At 40.9% G+C, this 19,493-nt stretch overlaps 1 protein-coding gene across 1 annotated transcript; it reads right to left on the bottom strand.

Annotated features, from left to right (window-relative positions):
• Window positions 1–1,185: 1,185 nt before the first annotated feature.
• Window positions 1,186–17,513, bottom strand: pi4k2b (phosphatidylinositol 4-kinase type 2 beta). The gene is made up of 11 exons (XM_083924994.1): window positions 17,008–17,513; window positions 10,845–10,996; window positions 10,104–10,184; window positions 9,885–10,004; window positions 9,524–9,655; window positions 8,075–8,228; window positions 6,361–6,431; window positions 5,076–5,178; window positions 3,312–3,445; window positions 3,114–3,173; window positions 1,186–2,440 (listed from the first exon to the last, which is right to left on the bottom strand). Exons 1-11 carry the CDS (start codon window positions 17,354–17,356, stop codon window positions 2,267–2,269), a joined length of 1,530 nt encoding a protein of 509 aa, XP_083781120.1. The 5' UTR covers window positions 17,357–17,513; the 3' UTR covers window positions 1,186–2,266.
• Between the last annotated feature and the right edge of the window lie 1,980 nt (window positions 17,514–19,493).

The raw sequence follows: 19,493 nt of genomic DNA on the forward strand, positions 1-19,493 counted from the left end.
ACGTGTTTCATTTGCACATGCATGCAGTGATGTGTTAATGAGGGCACTTAAATAATCCACGTGTTTGTGTCCACATGTTAACATCTGCTCATCAATCCCTCCACTAAAAGGATATGTGTAACCTGCAGCATGATGCACCGAGGATGTTGATCTTTCCACTGAGACTCAGCTGTGGTGTGGTCACTTCAATGATTTAGTATCACTTCTTACAAGGTCATGATGACCAGGTTTTTCCTGTAACCATGGTGATGAACCATACCAAATGGCATAGGTACACAATTAATCATTTTATTGAGAATTATGTAATTTATCAGGCAAAATTAGAGTGTCTCAACTGTGAGGATTCGCTGTTTTACTCAGTTTTTATATAGTTGTAAATTGAATATCCATGGGTTTTATGACCATTGAACAAAAACGAGCAATTTAACTTTTTGCAGTATTTTCTGAAATTGTGATTAAATGATTTCTCAATGGATTAAAAATATGATCAGCAGATAAATTCATCCTGACAACTTAGTTTTAGCCCTAGATGTACAGTAAATTGGGTAAAACATACTTGGATTAAAGAACACTGATCCCCTACAGTACAAATAAATAAGACCTATTATGTACTGCAGCATTATGTTTAATTATACAGTAGTCACCTCATGTGAAGTGTGGATATAATGTACACTGTATATGTAAATGTCATATAAATAAGCTTAGTGCATAATTCAAATTATGTTTTTAAGCTTGGGGTCCCCTGCTAGAGCTGCTGCCCCGCGACCCGACCCCGGATAAGTGGTTGAAGATGAGATGAGATTTTAAAGGGACTACAATAAATAAAAAGGCGCAGGCTAGTTAGTCTGCATTTGAAAACCTGTAATAAATATCTCACTTTGGCCTGAGGCATTACTGTTCCCATCACTCGTTAATCATGATGTCTACAAGTTAAATGGTCCTGTCAGGTGTATGGAAACGGTCTCGACAAAGTCATCTTAGTTTAGCTGAACACACCTTTGTCAACAATGTTTGAAGGCAGTTAATAGACACAGTCGTAACACTGTATGAAAAAGCAGATTGGTACATCATCTTTCTCTCATTCCTCATACCATTACTGACACGTTTCCTGTGAAACTGACATGTGCAACTGACGAAAACAAAGTTTCCCAAATGGTTTTATTTTCATCTGTTAAATATACATATTTTCTTATACAATCATTGAGTTGGAATAAAAATTTCAAGATGCATACATAAGAAAACACAACGGCATTGAGCAACTGTGAAACATTGTCCTCCATTTTTCCTATAATGCCTTATAAAAGGACAGGGTCGAGGAGTTGTCGCCCATGCCAGGAGGTTCAAGAGAAAGCAATTAAATACATATCAAACAACAAATACATTCATTGTAACGAGAAAAAAAAAAAAGTCTATTTTTGACAGCATTCACTCGTGTTGAAATGTTTAGGAGCAAGAATCCGTATAGAAACCGTAAACAGATTACATTCAAGCAATGTGTTTATTACTAGTTACCTTCCCCCAAATTTCATATTCAAGTTTTAACAATATTCTCTTCTTGAGGCTTTTAAATAATCCTTCCACAAACAGATTTGGCAGTAGTGAGAGTTGAAGACACTGGGTTTGTGGTTTTGAAAACGAACGCTGGGCAAAAAGCTCTTCGACCCAGTTCTGTAAAACACTTCGAGCAGTGCTTGTGCACATCTATATTTTAGCAAGTAATCCTACAAGGCAAAGCAAATCGTCTGGGAATTTATTCCACATCGGGAACAACACTGTCCCAGATAAAAAAAATCACTTTCTGGAGAGATCTGTGAAGCCAGTCCTTTAGATTCCCAAACGTACTGACCACAGATCTGTTAGTTAAGTACTTCTTCTTTGGCCATTAGCCCCACTAAGAGACCTTACAAGAGTCCTCACTAGGTACTTTGGGTGGGTAAAAAAAAAAATCCTTTCTCCCTTCTAACAATAAACGAAACCCACCTCTGTGGAAAAGCCGATTATCCAATCAAGTCACCATGGTAACCACAAACAGCCCTAAGGTCTCTGTGAGACACTGGTATGCCAATCTCTCCCATGCTGTGCTTTCTTCACAAAATGAGGAACGGGCCGAGGCCAAGTCTCTTCATCTTATTTTCTACCGTCCGTGTCTTCCTCTTCATTTCTTCTCTTGCTATGAGCAGTCTCCAGTGAGATACTCGCGTCCTCTCCCTCACTTTCTGACTTCAAGACAAAGAAAAGGGCTGCTGCCTTCCTCACCCCTATCTGACTACCAAGAGGAGAAAAAGGGGCGCTTGCAGTGGAAGGTTTGTGTGAAGGCGTTGCCGAGTGTGACCACGCGTCCCTGGCCGCCTGAGCGGCTGCGCTCCACTACCACCCGTGGCATCTGCACCAGCTGGATGGGGCTCTTTCCGTCCTTCAGCGCCTGGGTCAGGTTCAACACCTGGGGATGAACATTGTTCACAATGTATTACATACTGAAACTATTTGAGGAAGTCTGTGAGGTTAAAGCTGAAGTAAGTAACTGTAATTAAAATACATTTGCTGAAACTGTCACTTTATCCTTTAGAGACACATTTTAGTGTATTGTTTAGCTGTAAAATGAGACAGTTTGTCCGGCCGGTCAGCTGGTGGACGGTTCTTGGCTTTCTCATTTTACAGCTAAATGCTACACTAAAACATGTTTCCGAAAACACTGTATGCGAGAAAAATGCAAAACAGTAACATTTGATCAACGCTGCCTAGTTTCGCAGTTGGATCATAGTTCATGAACAGTCACTATGACAGCTCGGCTCTCGGCTCAGCTGTCTGCTGTTGTCCTTCTATTACTGATGTATTCTTTACGCTATGACAAACTCAGTGGTCATTAATCCAAAGTGGTAAAAGAAAAGCAGGGACAGAGGTGAGGAGCACAACAGAAACACAGGAAAGTGGAGGGTGAGAAATTAGGTCAGATGTGTGAGGATGAGATTACAGAGCAAACACTGAAAGTGACTGAAAGTAGAGCAAGAGAGACGGAAAGGAGAGCAGTAAGGATATAAAAGGAACGCATAAAATAGAGGACACAGGACAAAGACAACAAAGCTGACAGAAACAATAGAGTCAAAACGTCTCACCTGTCCCCTCATAACAGACATCTGTCTCTCGAACATGGTTTTGTCAAAGCCTTTATCTGTCTGAAGAGGAAAAAACAGTAACTCCTGTTAGCCTGACCCGTATCAATACATTCAAAAGCTGACAGACAGCTGCTTGTTTACATAACTGTGAAGAATCTAAAAAGAGAGAGAAGAGAAAAGTTATGAGGTGGCTTGTACCTTGAACATTTCATAGAGGTCCTCACAGAGGTCCTGGACAAAGTTCATGTCAGAGAGGCGGGACAGCACCAGGTCTCTGGTCTCCTGGGAGAAGGCCACCTTAGCCTGGGGCAGCCATGCCCAGTGGAACGGGTCTGATGGAAGGAGGCAACAGTACACTTTGGCATGAGCTCTCACAGCAGGCTGTACAATCTTTACATGCTGCTACAGTCAAAGCTTCCCTCCTTCAAAATGGTCTATGATTGTGAGTCCACACTGGCTAGTAACATAATGTCATGTCTTTAAAGTTTTGTACTGTGTGTTTTTATTCATTCTTAACTGCCTAACTCTCTCAAAAATAGATCTAGAGGGACTATCATGGCTAAAATAAATCACTAGTTAACTATTTAATGGACAGGAGTTTAGAAAATAGTTACAAAAAATAATCTTATTTGCTTTCTGTCGAGAGCTCAGAAGGGCAGATCCATACCATTCTCATGTCTGGGTGAATACAATCTCATAACTCATCGGCTATTGGTCCAAACGATTTAGCCTCTGGGGGCAGTGTTCAATATTTCATGCTTCCTCCTCTTAGGTGCGGCCATTATTTATAGCAACTTGTGACATGAGAATGGAATTAAGAGTTGACAGATGATGTCTCTATAAGAAGGTTTATACCTATGAATATAGATAAATGATAACAAAAAGCTAAGGAAAAGCTAAATTGCCATTAGACGATCACCGATGGGTTCTGAAGTTGCATTTCAGTCAAAGTGCTCCACTCTCCACACCCACCGTTTACCTGCATGACACCAAAGCCTTCTCAAATGTGATTGGTCGATACTACTTAGTCTACAAATGGAAACCAGACCGCTTCGTCTACCCAAATCTTGTCCCGTTGCCTACAGAAGATAAAAGGACCCCGCATACCAGCATCTCTAAAGCTCACTAATTTCATTCTTTCGTTCTGTTTGTGTTGTGTCTGTTATGTGCTGGCTTTATCTTAATATTTAGAATACAGATATGAGAGTCGCATTGATTTCAATAAGAAATCAAACATGTCTTTCCCCAAACTTAAAATAATGTCTTTCCTATGTTTTAAGACAGTCCAAAAATATTAATAAACATGAACATTTATCTACTAAATCCAAAAACAAGGGTAAAAGGGGACATTCTGAGTATATGGGTACATCTTGTAATTCAACTGACAACTCTACGATAGCTCATTTAAGCTCATTTGGGTAAAATAATAAGTGTCTCATTCATTGTCTATGGATCAGCTCCACACTTTATACTCGATTGCACCTCATGTTTGAGACTTATTTCTCTGGTTCCTGACTTTGAGTGTGAGCAGCTCATGTTCCTGAATATTAATATTGATTGAACTTTCCTGGACCATGAAAATGACATATTGGAATTCTTAAATTAGGTGGTGTTCCCATTTAACTGATAATCATTTTCTGATGAAGAAGAGCTTTAAAATTTAAAAACTAAAATAATCTGAAATCTAACACTGTTCTTGTGTTTTTCATAATTTCAAAACTGCTATTCATGCCGATGTTATCACTTTTAATGGTAATGACATCATTGTGATTTGAATAAAGAACTGAATCCTGCTGTCTGCCACTTTTTTTGCCATTTACTAGAATAAATAAAAAAAAAAGGAATACATCCGGAATGAAAGTTTCCATAATTATTAGTTAAGGCACTGTGTTGACGGAGGCAGTGAGTAGTAAAGTCAGATCATGAAAGGAGAGAGGTGAGGAAGGAAAGAGACCAACATACAGGCTCTCCACTCATCCGGGTGTTTAAAGGGGAAGGCCAGGCCGTTGTCGATCGCTGCAATCTTGATGCACGAGTCGGAACAATTCTCCAGCCACTCTGCATCCTACAGTGAGGGGAAAGAGGATTACAGAAATCATCACCAACAACTGACTGAGGGATTAATGATGGATGACCAGACCAGTCATTGATCACTGTCTAAAGGCCTGATTAAGGAAACAGGTAGATGACAACCTCTGCTCATTTATCAGTGCATGGCATAATGATTGATGGTGGCGAGGCCGTCAGTGTTCTGCATGCTGTTGCCAATAAAGTCACTGGGTCACCGGTTTGTTCCAGACCTGCAATATCCAAACTATTGTGTGCTAATGTGGGCCCCTGTGTGTCTTGTGTGTGAATGGGTGACAGGGCATCAAGTAAACAAGCGTGTGCTTGTTTAAGCTTTTTTTGTGTGTGTGTGTGTTTAACCCTTTGAACTCTGCAGTAGAAATGGTCCACCGGTGCCTACATTGGATCATAAAATGCTTCATATCCCTAAAATCTGTACAACCTAAGCTAAAATGCTGTGTCAGTCATTAAACAATAATTAATAAAAGTATTTAAATTGTGTCAGAAAATTAAATGTTTTTTCATCAAATTTTACTAAATAAACACACAAAACATAATGATCCAAAAGATTTTTAGATGTGGAGACATGAAGAAATATTTCTTAATGGTCCACAGATAGACGCTCTAGATATTATACTTTATATTATCGATCGTGTTATACATGATCACGTACACAGGAAGATCTGCCACAGCCAGTAAATACCCTAGAGCCCTGCAAGTTGCACAGTACGTCACCTAACGTGATGGCGTCATCGCAGGCGTACAACGTGATGGCGTGAAAGACATGAGCCTTAGCTTTCTGTTGCAAAAAGAATGAGTGCTCTAGCTATTATATATTTCTTTATTTTAGAGCGTTTTATAGAGCATCATGTAAACAACAATTTCCCGGGGCCATTACGGGGTTAATACTCAGAGTTATCAGTCCGATTTGCACCAGACGTCACGTAACGTGATGATGTCATCAAAAGCGGACAACATGATGACCTACAAGATCGAAGCCATAGTTTTTTGTGGCAAAAAGAATGCACACGCTTTATTTGAGATCATTTTATCTATGATCATGCTACACATGTCAGAACAACCACTTGTGGTCGCTCCGTTTTTAAAGGGTTAACATGAGCTAAGCTGTGTTTTATAATCACTCTGAACACACCCTAAGTATGTGTTGATTTAACCTCACCTTTTGTCCCTGTTCATCTCCTCCTTCTCCTGGCTTCTCATACTTGATCAACCAGTTGTCATTCCCTCGATCTGAGGGGGACACAGACAAAATGGAAATGTAGAGTAAGATAAGGTTTTCATACAAAGATATGTAGGTGGGGAAAGGGAGCACAATCACAACGCTAATAAAATGATTAATGATTATGGGTGTAAATTCAATGTAACACACTAGTGAACTTGCAAAAAGGGAGACGATGTCAACAAGCAACTGTAACCTCTTATCCATGCCCATGTGCCGGCTTGGCTTGACTCAGTCAGCCCAGCACAATAAAGATTGCGTCTCCTTTAGAGCAGTGTGACTCGCTAAAATTTGCAACTGTAGCGTGCTTGTTTAGAGTCAGTGAAGTATAAAGCAGCGGGTTGATCCATGGCTGTAGTGGTCAAAGGTGCAGCTTAAAAAACAGTGGATAAAAACGTTTAATTTCCTATAAAGTCTTCACAATAGTCCCACATTATAGCTTTATTGGAAACCTTTTATTATAAAGCAGTAAAATCAGGAAATGTTGGGTTTTATTCTGCAGTAATTGGACGTGGCTCCTATACAGCTGTACGCGAACATGAAACAGTAAAACATAGCAGGTATCTAAAAGTTCAAACAGGGATGCAGGAGAGAAGACAGGCTTCAAACCACAAAGATTCAGGCCCTGTTTACAAAACAAGCGCTCATGGGTGAAAACGACCAAGGTTTTTATCAGATGTGCTTTTAGTTTAGATGGCAACAGTGTTTTTGGGATTAAAAACGCTAAAAAATGAAACCACCCTCCAGAGTGAGCTTTGATCTGCTCACGCTGGCTAACATCACATACGCGTTTGCGTTACATCTATGTGCAGTACAGGCAAACAACAACAAACATGGCGGACTATTTCCATCAGTCGGACATTTAAGATGCCTGGGTGGAAGCCGATGGAGGCTGCAGACCATGCTGCAGAGCTGCATGCACGAGCTCTGGGTTGTGTTGTGTGGCGATGCTTTAAAGTACCACCTTGCGGCCTGGCATACATACTACATCGAATTTCACCCCTAAAGACTCTCGTCTAAACCTGGAATAAAAAGTGAGCATGTTTCCTGTCCAGATTGTCTCAAAGGTAAAGAGAGTCGAACACACAGAGACTTTTTTAAAAAAAGGGTCTTTCTGCCTGCTCTCTAGGAGAGACAAGATCTGAGTCTCGCAACGCACGCTTGTTTGAGGGGGAGAAGGACGGGTTGATCGCGTTTGCCAAGTAGGCGCACATGTGCAAGACTCCACAAATGGTCCAAGAAGAAGACTTCCTTTATTAATCCTGCAAGGGGAAATTCAATTTTTTCATTCTGTTATTATTCAGGTTACACACACACAGGCCCGAATACACACACATGCACAAACAGGACCTATATACATCAATTAATGGAGAGATGTCAGAGCGAGGGGGCTGCCAAATGGATCGGTACCCTGAGCAGTTGGGGGTTCGGTGCCTTGCCTTGCCACCTCGACAGTGCCCAGGAGATTAACTGGCACCTCTCCAGCCACCAGTCCACACTCCATCCACGGTCCACACAGGGACTCAAACCGGCGACCTGTTCCCAGCCGAGTCACCTATGGACTAAGCTACTGCCGCCCCAAGTACTGTAACACGATGCTGTGCTTAGGTTTAGTAAACACTGTGTTTAAATGTCAACAGAGACACACCCTCACCTGTGTTTCTGATAACGTAATCCAACACTACCAGCCGCTCAAACTGTGACTGCAGCTGCTTCCTGATGTTCTCTGGCAGAGGTTCTGCCTCAAAGCGCCGCAGCCAGTGGTCCGCTTCACGGTAGCCCTCCACAAACAGCTGAAATGAGCCCACCTTGAAACAAACACACGCACCTCATCGTCACATTATACATGAAAAGACAGCGGGTTCAGAAAATAGTAGGGAGCTTGTTTGTATGGTGATGATGTGGCCGAAATGCCACCAGTGCATGACAGTTGAAACATGCATCCAACTTCCTCATGCTACTTCCTCAACACATTTCTGCAGCCACCTTTGCACAACCTTTACCAGAAAGCTGTAGATCATTAGAAGGCCGTCTCAGATGAGAAACAGGGAAACGTTGTTCTACATATTTCCGAAGAAATGCTAAAGTTGGCACTGGGGATGAGTACAGCACACTAAAAAGAGAGATAACAATACACACTTTTCTAAGCCCGACGCTCACTGAGATCATAACACAGCACGCCATGTATATGTAAAATAAAAACATGACACTTAAAGAAACTGTTCAAATATGTTGAAAGATGTTAGTATCATAATTACACTATTTGTATTAACCTTCTCAAAACACAGCTACAAAGTGTTTTACAAATAATATAACGAGAAAAAGAGAAAACGAAGACGAAAAGCCTATGGAATAATGGGGTTCGGAAGATTGTACAGATAGGTCAGCGGTTGGTGATTGGCTGATTACATTGCCGGTTGTTTTTTCAGGGAGATTTTTTGGGCTCCGCGGACAACGGCTGAGACAAACAGCAGGGGAAGAACAGCTCGTAGGAACAGCATATTTTCACATCCAATAGTGAGTTAAGAAAGTTGCTTATTGTTGAAAACAGTGGAAAGACTAACTTCTGCTTCTGTCGAGTTTAAATGAAGTGTGCAGTGTTTCAGCTATATATGTTTTGCAGCGACGGGACGCCGAAACTGCACTCCCAGAGTCCGCTGAATTATGACAGCAGAAGCTTAGAAAATAAGGACATGGGCACCGCATTTGATGCATTAACTGTTTATGACATCACAAAAGACACAAGAATTCTGACACAAAAGCAGCCCATGTGTCTACTTCATATAGCATGTTTTCAACTTTACCAAAAACACATAATCAACGAATTGATTAGTGTAGCAATATCTCTGTTAGCCTTTGTATATTTATGTGTGTTTCATTCGGGGTTAGATGCTAGAGAAATCCCTGGTGTGTGGTTATTTTGGGAGTTTATTAGACTAAAAAAGTGAACTCGCCACTCAACACATCTCCAAGCTGACACTACGAGGAGGATATACCACACTGGAGTGAACAAGAGACTTGATCGTCTGTGTTTCTCATTGATTACTCATACAAAACAGCCAAATGTTGGTGACATTAGACCCTGACGTGTTACCACTGTTACCTTAGGTGGCAGGCCCACTCTGTGGAAGCGCCGTCCCACCTTGGGGACTTTCTCTAAGGCGTACTTCTTCCCTCTGGATTTGGCTCTGTCAATGGCGCTGTAGTGGAATGTCTCACTGGCCAGATACACAACCTGATACAAAAGGAAGACGCTCAGTTACCATTGGTTTAGTTGTACCACTGCTAATGTAGATTCTCCTATCAGCTGACTAAAAATACCACATCCACATCCATGTCCATTCAGGTGTTCGCTTAATATTCTGTTTGAATACATTTATAGGAGTTCAGTCTGATTTAAGTCAAACTGTGATGGCCTGTTTGAAATTCAAAAACTTTAACACACATGCACTCAGAGCCCCCACCTTGGTTTTCGGCACCACTCCCAGGCCGAGCTTGGTATCAACCAGTGAGGCAGCAGCCTCTGAGAGGTAACCCTGGTTAGGCAACAGGCAGCCTCGGCCAAAACAACATGGACAGCACAGCTAGTGAGAGAGGGAAAGAGAGAGAGAGCTGGTTTACAGTGCTGTAAAATGTCAGCTTCTTCAGATTTTTACACACAGATAACACGTGATACAGTTTACCTTGTGAAAATATTTGGTCCATTTGGGGTTCAGGTGACCGTAAGGTTCCTCTGACTTTGGTTTGAAAACGCCAATGACTTTCTGTGGCAGGAGAAGAGCACGTCAAAGAGTGTTCTATTAAAAAATGCATTTTGACACACACTTGGCACACGGCAGACAATGAGAGAATACAGCGCACACGGACAGAATAGTGACAGAATTAGGCATTTTCATTTCATGGGACCTTTAAAGAACAAAACTTAAGAACCACAGGCAAGAAACGTACAGTTTTAAACCACAAATCTAAAGGGACAGAGATGTTGCTAACAAGTTAGAGATCAATGTCTCTTCCCTGCAGTGCACATTAAGCTTGTTGATGTGATGCTAAGCCTGCATGCATGCTGTCTGTTATTGATGCAACTTTTGCTGGCTGCATTATTCAGCGAGTCTTCACTGTGGATCATTCCTCCTATGAACTTTTCAACTTACCTCGTGCTCACTCCTTTCAAGCAGCTACACTCTGTGGAGAATAATGTAGAACCACCTTATAGGGAGCTTTCAGTAAGCTAAAAATCACCAGCTAGGGTTTCTACACTATCTGAATGGGAAAAGTAAATAGTAAAGTAAAGTAAAGATAATGCTTACTTGAATCTCATGACTAATATTAAAAAGGACTAATGTACAAGGATTTTTTAATTTTTCGTCCATGCTCCTCTCCTCTTCTGGTCATTTATCAGTGTGACTCCTCTAGCTCCTTCTCACCCCTTTTGGGTCTTTGACAAAGTAGCTCCCGCTGGAACCCTGGGAAATCCTTGCTGGAAAGACGCCATTCTCGATAGCTTGTTCCGCCCTTTGGATGATATCTGCAAACTCGGGATCGTCGGGGAAATGGTTGAAGTCTCCACTGCTGGTTCCTAGAGCGGGAGAAAAGCTCAGCTTGATATTCACATTTTCTTTGCGGGCACTCAAGAATGTGCTACATTAAAATAGCAATGGCTTTTTAGAACCGAACAATGACACTCCATCCCTTACATAATATGGTCTTTTCGTAGTTAAATACGTTAGTGTTAAAGTTTTGTGAACCTCAAAGCATCATCAGGAAATATCCATAGCAACCAGTGTCATAGCATATAAAACGGAGCTGGTTGCCATGAAAGACATCTTTTGAACCAGTGTATGAATGATGAATACTGAATTTATATAATTTGTAGTAGGATACATCTTTATGCAAGTTAATTTACTGAAAATAATATCATCGAAATAATGTATATTTCTATTTTGCTTATAAGCCTATCTACAGACATTCTTGTTCATCTACAGTTTCGCCTCTAATTTCGATTTCGTTGTGTCCTATCATGCACAGTTATTCTGTGAGGGGCATCTGGAGCCGTACATCCATCCTCTTTACCGTCTCATCGGTTCTGTTCAGGGTCATGGGAGGGTGGAACTTTTCCCAGCACTCACTAGGTGATAGGTGAGGTACAACCTGGACAGGTGGCTAGCCTATCACTCACCCATTCACATTAATGCGGCACAGAGAACACACAAACTGCACACACAAAGGGTCCAGTGGATCAGTGGACTTACACGCAGTACCCTCTAGCTGTGACAAGACGTAGCTGAACGAGTGACTCTCACACTCATCAAAAAATGGCATTTTCTGTTGCCTTGCTGATCTTATATGTTTCTCTGGATGTGACTGCTGTCTGACTGGGATTGAGTGCTAAATAATAATTCCTTTGATGTAGAACCATTCACATAACGCGACACGTTCTAGCATCTCCTCCTCACACGGACAGATCAGTCAGCTGACAGAAAGGCTCCGTATGCTCTGCATCAGTCACACTAAAGTCACAGTTGGATGCAGGGAGGGATGAAGGGATAGACACGGGGAGGAGGGAAGGGGGGAAGAATGGACAAAGGCACAGGAGGACAGTTATTAACATGCCATTTGTCACAGAGAGATAAGAAGAAACAAAGATAGCTTTGAAGCTAATTCACTTGGAGGGTTTGAGAGAGAAGCTAATTAAAAAAGAAGGATAGAGGTGTGCAAAAATTACATCCGGGACCTGGTGTATTTAAAAAGTCGATCCATGTCAGGGTTTTGCTGGCCAAGTGTCCCGCCTACACCTCAGGCTCTGTGATATGGCCAAAATCTTCTTCCCTCACCTCATCTCATCTCATCTTCAACTGCTTATCTGGGGTCGGGTCGCTGGGGCAGCAGCTTTAGCAGGGGACCCCAAACTTCCCTTTCCCGGGCCACATTAACCAGCTCTAACTGGGGGATGCCGGGGCGTTCCCAGGCCAGTGTGGAGATATAATCTCTCCACCTAGTCCTGGGTCTTCCCCGAGGCCTCCTCCCAGCTGGACGTGCCTGGAACACCTCCCTAGGAAGGCGCCCAGGGGGCATCCTTACTAGATGCCCTAACTACATCTTCTTCCCTGATAAATGTAATTTCATATCTCAATAACAATATATCACAATATGGCCTGTTTTCTTATTATTCAATAAATAAATAGTCTATATGAAATAATCACATGGAAACGACTATTCATGCAATACTCCTGTGAGAATTAGCCCAAACACTTGAGAAATGAAATATACTAAATATTTTCTTATTTCATTGAGAACATTAGTACTAAATGGACATAACGTGCAGGTCTCAGGACATAAAGTGTGGTCCAAATGACATAAATGTTTCTGCAACACAGTTTGGCTGCTGGTTTTTCTACATCACAATAGAAGTTATTTGGAAAAACATATACCATAGACTTTTTTATATCGTTTTGATGATATATCATCATACCCACCAGCCTCTATCATAGTGCTTTTCTTTAACAGGGGTTAACATGACATTTACCAGCTGTTTTATCCCCAAGTTGGGGGACTTGTGCCTTCATGTTTAATTAATTTGCCATCCACCTGAAAACCACCAGCCTCAAATATTATCACTGACATCTTTCTCTAAAAGCCACATACTACTGCATTTTTTATGTCCTCTAGGTCTTTGCGTAAGGTAAAATAATACATGGCAACATACCTGGATCAATTCACATGATGTTGTCTATGAATGTAATGATTGTGCATCTTTGTGGTCCAAATGAAAAAGGCTGGATATTAGGCTACTATGCAGTCCACAACAGCATACCTGAAGCTGGAAGGTCTTCTGGTTGATGTAGTACAATTAGCAAGTTCTAAATAATTTCCCAGTCTGGGATCATTAAAGTAATTCTATTCTTAAAGTAATTTTATTCTATTCTCATTTCTAAAAGGCCAGAGGTCCGACCATGAAGGTATCTTTTTGGTAGTCTGCAGGGGGGCTGATCGTTATTTAAAAACAGCTCCATCTTGACTTTAATATGGAAATAGTATGGTGTCAACACAGACCTAAAGATAGATTATGATAGCTACTTGCCTTTGATTTACAACAGAATTCATCTATGTGTAAGACAGAGCTAAGATAATACTTTATCTTCGTCATTTAATTTCCAACAATAGAGTAGTCAGTGTATTTATTCAGCTGTCTTGCTTGATAATGGATGTGTGCTAAGACTGGATCATACAGTTGATGAAAGTCTAGATTAATGGGATTGTGCAGTGCGACTGCAGGAGGCAGAAATGTCTCTCTGTGTCTCCCTTTCCATTATTTCCCCCCACAGAAAGCTAGAGAGGAAGTAAATACAAATTCCCTCCTCATCCTCATCATTTACTGTATTTGGCTACAGAGTGTTTGCATGTTTTCCTGTGTATTTGCTTGCACAAAGGCCTTATGCATATTTAATGTCTCAGAGCTCAGTCAGTTTGATGGGCCCAGCAGGGCTTTCTCACAGCAGGACTCAGAGCTCTAGAGACCTGCTGCTGACCTGCAGTGCACACAGTGTGTGGGATGTCGCAACACTACACTCTCTACACACAACTACTTTATATCCAGGTCATTGTAAGCTCATATTCTTGATTTATCTGTGCATTTTTACGTATTGCATATTGAAATTTTTGCCATGTGCTTAGACAGATGATTCATTTGAATGCATGCAAATCAAGATCTATATTTTGCATAGATCATTTCACATTGCTATCCGCCCACTGGTAACAGTACTCATGAACAATGGACTCTGGTGAAAGAAGCCAGGAGGAACAGGTGAACCAAAAGATGAATGCAGTGTGAGATTATGAGGGGGTTTGCATGGTAGAACTTCACTGCCAGGATTTGCAATGGAGATTGGCAGGACATTTTATATTATAAAAAGTGACAGAGTACAGCAGTTGTCAGGACTACATGACTTCTTTAAAATTCACTGAATAAAAAAACTGCGTTGTAATTCTAGCCCCATTATTCTAAAAGGCCAGAGGAAACGGAACACTACCACCTGCGATTTCAGGCTCAGCGTTTCTACCTGTGGCCTAGATTTCTAGCTGAGATAGAACATGATCAGACCATAGAGCTCAGCATAGAAAGAGAAGGTAATATAAAAGGAAACAAATGCTGCAAAATTATGGTGCACTGGAAAAAAGGGTGGGCGGTATGAGGGGGAGTGGTGTTAAATCCAATTAGTAGTTAAGTCAGAATATGTGCCGCTTCCATGGTGACTGGATCAACTTTTCTTTGTTTCCCACATCTTTTTCCTTTTATAGTCTCAATCTAAATCTACTGCGGCAAATACGTAAGGCTGACAAGTCTATATCCCTATTAAGGAAGACACGATCTGCATAGGAAACCAAAACACCTGCTTCATCTGAATTGGCATCAACACAGGGAAATAACAAAACATTACAAAAATCATACAATTATTAGAGCCAGACCGATATTAATCAATCACAGACATATTGGTATCTGCGTATATGTTGTCTGATATGCCATGACAAGAAAATTATTATTAATTATTATTAAGTCATTACCTAGTTTGTCCAGCATGCCTTACGATCTCTGGTTTGTGCAGCAAGAGTAATGTATGATCTCATTCTCTCTGCAGAGACTCCCTCTCTTAGGGTAACTGGGAAAAGGAGCTAGGTTTGGACCTTACAGAGGGGTATTGGGAGGTAGCTCTAAAGGGTCACTTCTTCTTCTTCTTCTGCCCATTTGAGTCTCATACAGTGTAAGGTCCTACATAGAATACTTTTATTTTTTTTTTGTTTTTACTAAAGATAGACTAAGTGCACTGTTTTCAGGTACTAGTAAAGCATGTGGGAGGTTTGCTTTTTCACCTGCCGATCATGAGTCATGGGGATGAAAGAGTTTTGGTCTTCATTTTTGATACTCTGTCCAGGGCTCTCAACAGCACATTGAAACGCAGTCCTTCAATTGCTATTTTTTGGGTGCGTAGGGCCCTGAGTGGTCTCACTGGGATAGAGAGGGATATTATTGCATTTGCATCCATGATAGTCGGCAGACGGATACAGTGGAAGTGTCCAAACCCACCATCTGCCTCTTACTAGCTATAAGATTTGCTGTCTTTTCTTAAACTAGAAAAAGTAAAACACACCAAAGGCTCAGTTTTGAACTTCCACAATAGGTGGGATCCAGTCATTGTCAAGACGCTTGACTCCTGCTACTACCACCATGAGGTTTTTTTTATTTTTTTTATAACTATGAGCCGGAGTGAGGATGGGCATGAGAAGTTGTCCTTATTTATTTTATTTCTCTTCCCTCATGCATGGGTGTACTTATGTTTTGTACACTTGTATGTGTATGGGTATAAGTATATAAGTGTCTATAAGTATGACATCCCTCTGTTGAGGTGTAGTAGGTGTAGGAGTGTGTACAGCTACATCCGTGTTTCTGCTTAAATCTTTTTTGTCTCTTTTTTTATATATATATATATATATCTGTATGTATTTATTTATTACTATGAATCATTTATTTAAAAAAAATGTTTTTCTTCTTTTCTGAGTGTTAGAGTTCGGTTGGGACTAATGCAAATATATTATAGAAATTCACTCTATCTTACTCTATAATCGGTCTCAAAATAATCTCATAATAATAATCACGAATAAGTCTGGCCCTAACAATTATGAGAGTTTGACTGAAGGGTGTTTACAGTTACTATTAACTGTACTCATGGCTTGACTCACATATTGTATAACATTTAATTCAATTTTATTTATAGTGCCAAATCATAACAGAAGTTATCTCAGGACACTTTACAGACTAGGTAAAGACCACACTCTATGATAAACAAAGACCCAACAATTCCCCCTTAGAGTACGGTGGCAAAGTAAAACCTTCCCTATAACAGGCAGGAACGTCAGACAGACCCAGCTCTGTGGAGGACGGACATCTGTCTGCACCGGTTGGGGAGGAAGAAAAGGAGAAAAAAAGAGAGAAAAGACGGACATATGGACAGAGAGAGACAAAGACAGACACAAAGACAGAGACAGACACACTTCCAGTAACTATAATAACATGCAGCTATTACATCAGCTGACTGCAAAACACACACAGGGTAGACGGACAGACTAAAGTCTATTGCCTTCAATTTAATGTGTGTATGTATAGTTTTCTTAATATTCAGAGTTTTTTCTTTGCATAGCAACTGAGTACTTTTCTATAAGTTAATTCTTATATATGCTATCAATATCAACATTTTGGCTCCCCAAGTCAAGTCCAGGAGCCTCAAGGGTCGTTTGCAATAATCAATACATTTAACCAGGTTTACAACATGTGACATTAATCAAAAGTGCAATGGTTAACACTCCTCAGCCGGCTTGCATGACATCACAACGTTTTGACCACGTTGCATTCACTGTTATCTTATCTATACCTAACAGTAATCAGCCTGTGTAATTTTGCACTGAATCATATGCGGAAAAACCCCATGATCCACCAGGACATGACCCCATTGAGAATGGGTCCCCTGCCCTTGCACTTAATATGTATGTCATTCATTTGTATCAGATCTCGATGGCACTGATCCAAAAACAAATTACCTGGGGAGGCCAAGGTGTCTTTATCCGACGAGGAGCTGTGTCTGTTCCGCCTGTTCCTCTTCTCTCCACCACCCCGCGGAGACGACGAGCTTCCTGCTAGGCACGGTAACAGCAGCGCCTCTTCCCCGGAGCCGTCCGTCTCCAGCTCGGTTAAGACGCTTTCACAAGAGTCCGAGATACGAACAGCGCCTCCAGGGTTCGCCGCAAATCCCAAACCTATCCCGTTTCTATCAAATAACACCGTCGGAGGGTCTGAGGAGTGAAAGTTACACTCTGAAGCAGACACCGCTGTTGCGTCGGTGTCCAGCACAGGCTCGCTGGTCTCTGTCGGGTCGCATTCTGACATCATTGTCGCTCACTTTTTTAATACATACAAATAAATGTACATTAAATTACTCTGACTTCCCCTTAAACTGTCAGTCCTCCATTTTACAGACTCCCTCCTTCCACGAGTGTATAAATCCCAAATAAGTGACTCGAAAGCCGCTGCTTTCGCTCACTGATACATCCACATAATCCGTCAAGCGTCTGCGTTGCTTCCTAGTTGGTTTAGGGCGCATGCGCATAACAAAATAACACCATTGGTTAAAGTTGCCTTCAAGTGCTCCTTGTTAAATCCGAATTTGCGAGATTTGAAGACGTTAGCAATTTGCTCTAGGGCCAAACCTTATTTGCTATGGTCAGGTTAATTATGGTTCACCTGTTTTGAAACCAGAAACATTTCTTCCCTCTTTCTCTGTCTGTTGCCAAATCCTACTGTAACCAATGAACATTGAATGTGACTCAATACTTCTAGTCTAGTCTAGTCAATCAACCTGTAAGAGGCTCTGTGTCTTCAATAGCCTACTTTCTGTGTGTTCATTATGAAGAATGTTCCCAAATCTTTAAAACAAATGTATTATTATTATTATTATTATTATTATTATTATTATTATTATTATTATTTTAGTTATTTTTTTCCCAATCAAAAATATGTTTTCTTCTTTTTTCACCTGTTGGATGTTTGCATGTATCTGCTGAAAGTGTGAAGTTCCTGTGCTCACTGAAAATCTGATTTTAAAGTGTAATTCTGGTGGAAAATCATCCCATAGTCTTTTGCATATATCAAATAAGCCATCAAAACAGTTTTTTTCGTGTATGAACTATTAACGGAGAAATCCGTGAGAGAGAGACAGCCTGACGTGGCTAACACTGATTAGCTTGGGACATTACGGTGAAGGAATTAAAACAGCTTTTTCAACCACTAACATTGCTCAAAATAACACCAAACCTCTGCAGTAGCATGATAAGAGTCCTGAAGCACCAATGGGCTCCTTCCTTTTGGATTGCATCTGCTAATCGACTTGAATGGACTTTACTATGAGGGGAGTTGGTACTGGGGCCAGTTGGTAAGTCTTTCAATAATAAACTCTGGGTTCACTAACTACGTTGTTGGTGCTTCGTTTTATGTGTAAGGACTCTTATCATGTTACTGCAGAGGTTTGGTGTTATTTTGAGGAATATTAGTGGTTAAAAAAGCGGTTGTAATGCCTTCACCGTACTGCCCAGAGCTAATCAGGGTTAGCCAGGTCTGGCTGTTAGCAACTCTACCGGATTTCTATGTTAATAGTTTATACACAAAGAAAACGGTCTCAATGGCTTATTTGATGTATGTAAGTGTGGAAAAAGACCATGGGATGACCACTTTAAGGGGTAGGTCTACAAGTGTGATTTGTGACACTGACATCACATTTAGTTGGGAAGTCAATCCTTGTCCAATATTTAATTAGTACAAGTGTGACGTAGAAACTGTAAGCAGCCTGTGCATATAAACAGAGAGTGGGTTTGCAGTGATGTAGGAGACATCTTGTGTCACTTTAGAAAAGAACAAAAATTGCATATTCATAGATTCTGGAATTTTTAATGAGGTTAAAGGAATCGATGCATTTTTAAGAATTTGAATGAGGAAATAATACTCTTTTTGCAGAACTGAACTGAATCCAAGCAGACTATTTACATATAACTGTATACGTATCCGTCTTGAGGAGGGGATCTTTTAGTTACTTGGCAGACTTCTTTATACGCTTGATGTGAGTTAAATTTTAATGATCAAAAAGCAACACTCACACCACTGGAATAGATATTTCATTATTTGTCCTACACTGATGTCACTGATTGTCCATTCATGCATGTCACTGCTTGCCGTCCTTTGAAATGTAGAAATGATTTTCATGGCCACTAGATGTCGACAGTGGCACACAAATGAAGGCTGGTGCAAAGCGTCGGTCCCACGCAAAATGACTTTCCCCTAAAGACATATTTAATTCATTCTTTTTTTCCTTAGATATAAAATGGTGCTCTTAATTTGTCTGTTCCTCATCAAGCGTCTCATCTCTCATCTCATCTCATCTTCATCCGCTTATCCGGGGTCGGGTCGCTGGGGCAGCAGCTTTAGCAGGGGACCCCAAACTTTATTTACTCTATACAGACTATCTCTGAACTTAAAG

Source organism: Echiichthys vipera (assembly GCF_963691815.1).
Source record: "Echiichthys vipera genome assembly, chromosome: 2".
NCBI classification, from domain to species: domain Eukaryota; kingdom Metazoa; phylum Chordata; class Actinopteri; order Perciformes; family Trachinidae; genus Echiichthys; species Echiichthys vipera.

Bases quoted from the DNA above. Each gene is read 5' to 3' on its own strand.
- pi4k2b (XM_083924994.1), bottom strand. From the start codon at position 17,356: ATGATGTCAGAATGCGACCCGACAGAGACCAGCGAGCCTGTGCTGGAC. The intron at 3,446-5,075 runs GTATGTTGGTCT...TCCTTCCATCAG, and splicing joins CCCGGATGAGTGGAGAGCCT to ACCCGTTCCACTGGGCATGG. The intron at 3,174-3,311 runs GTACAAGCCACC...TTTCCTCTTCAG, and splicing joins ACCTCTATGAAATGTTCAAG to ACAGATAAAGGCTTTGACAA.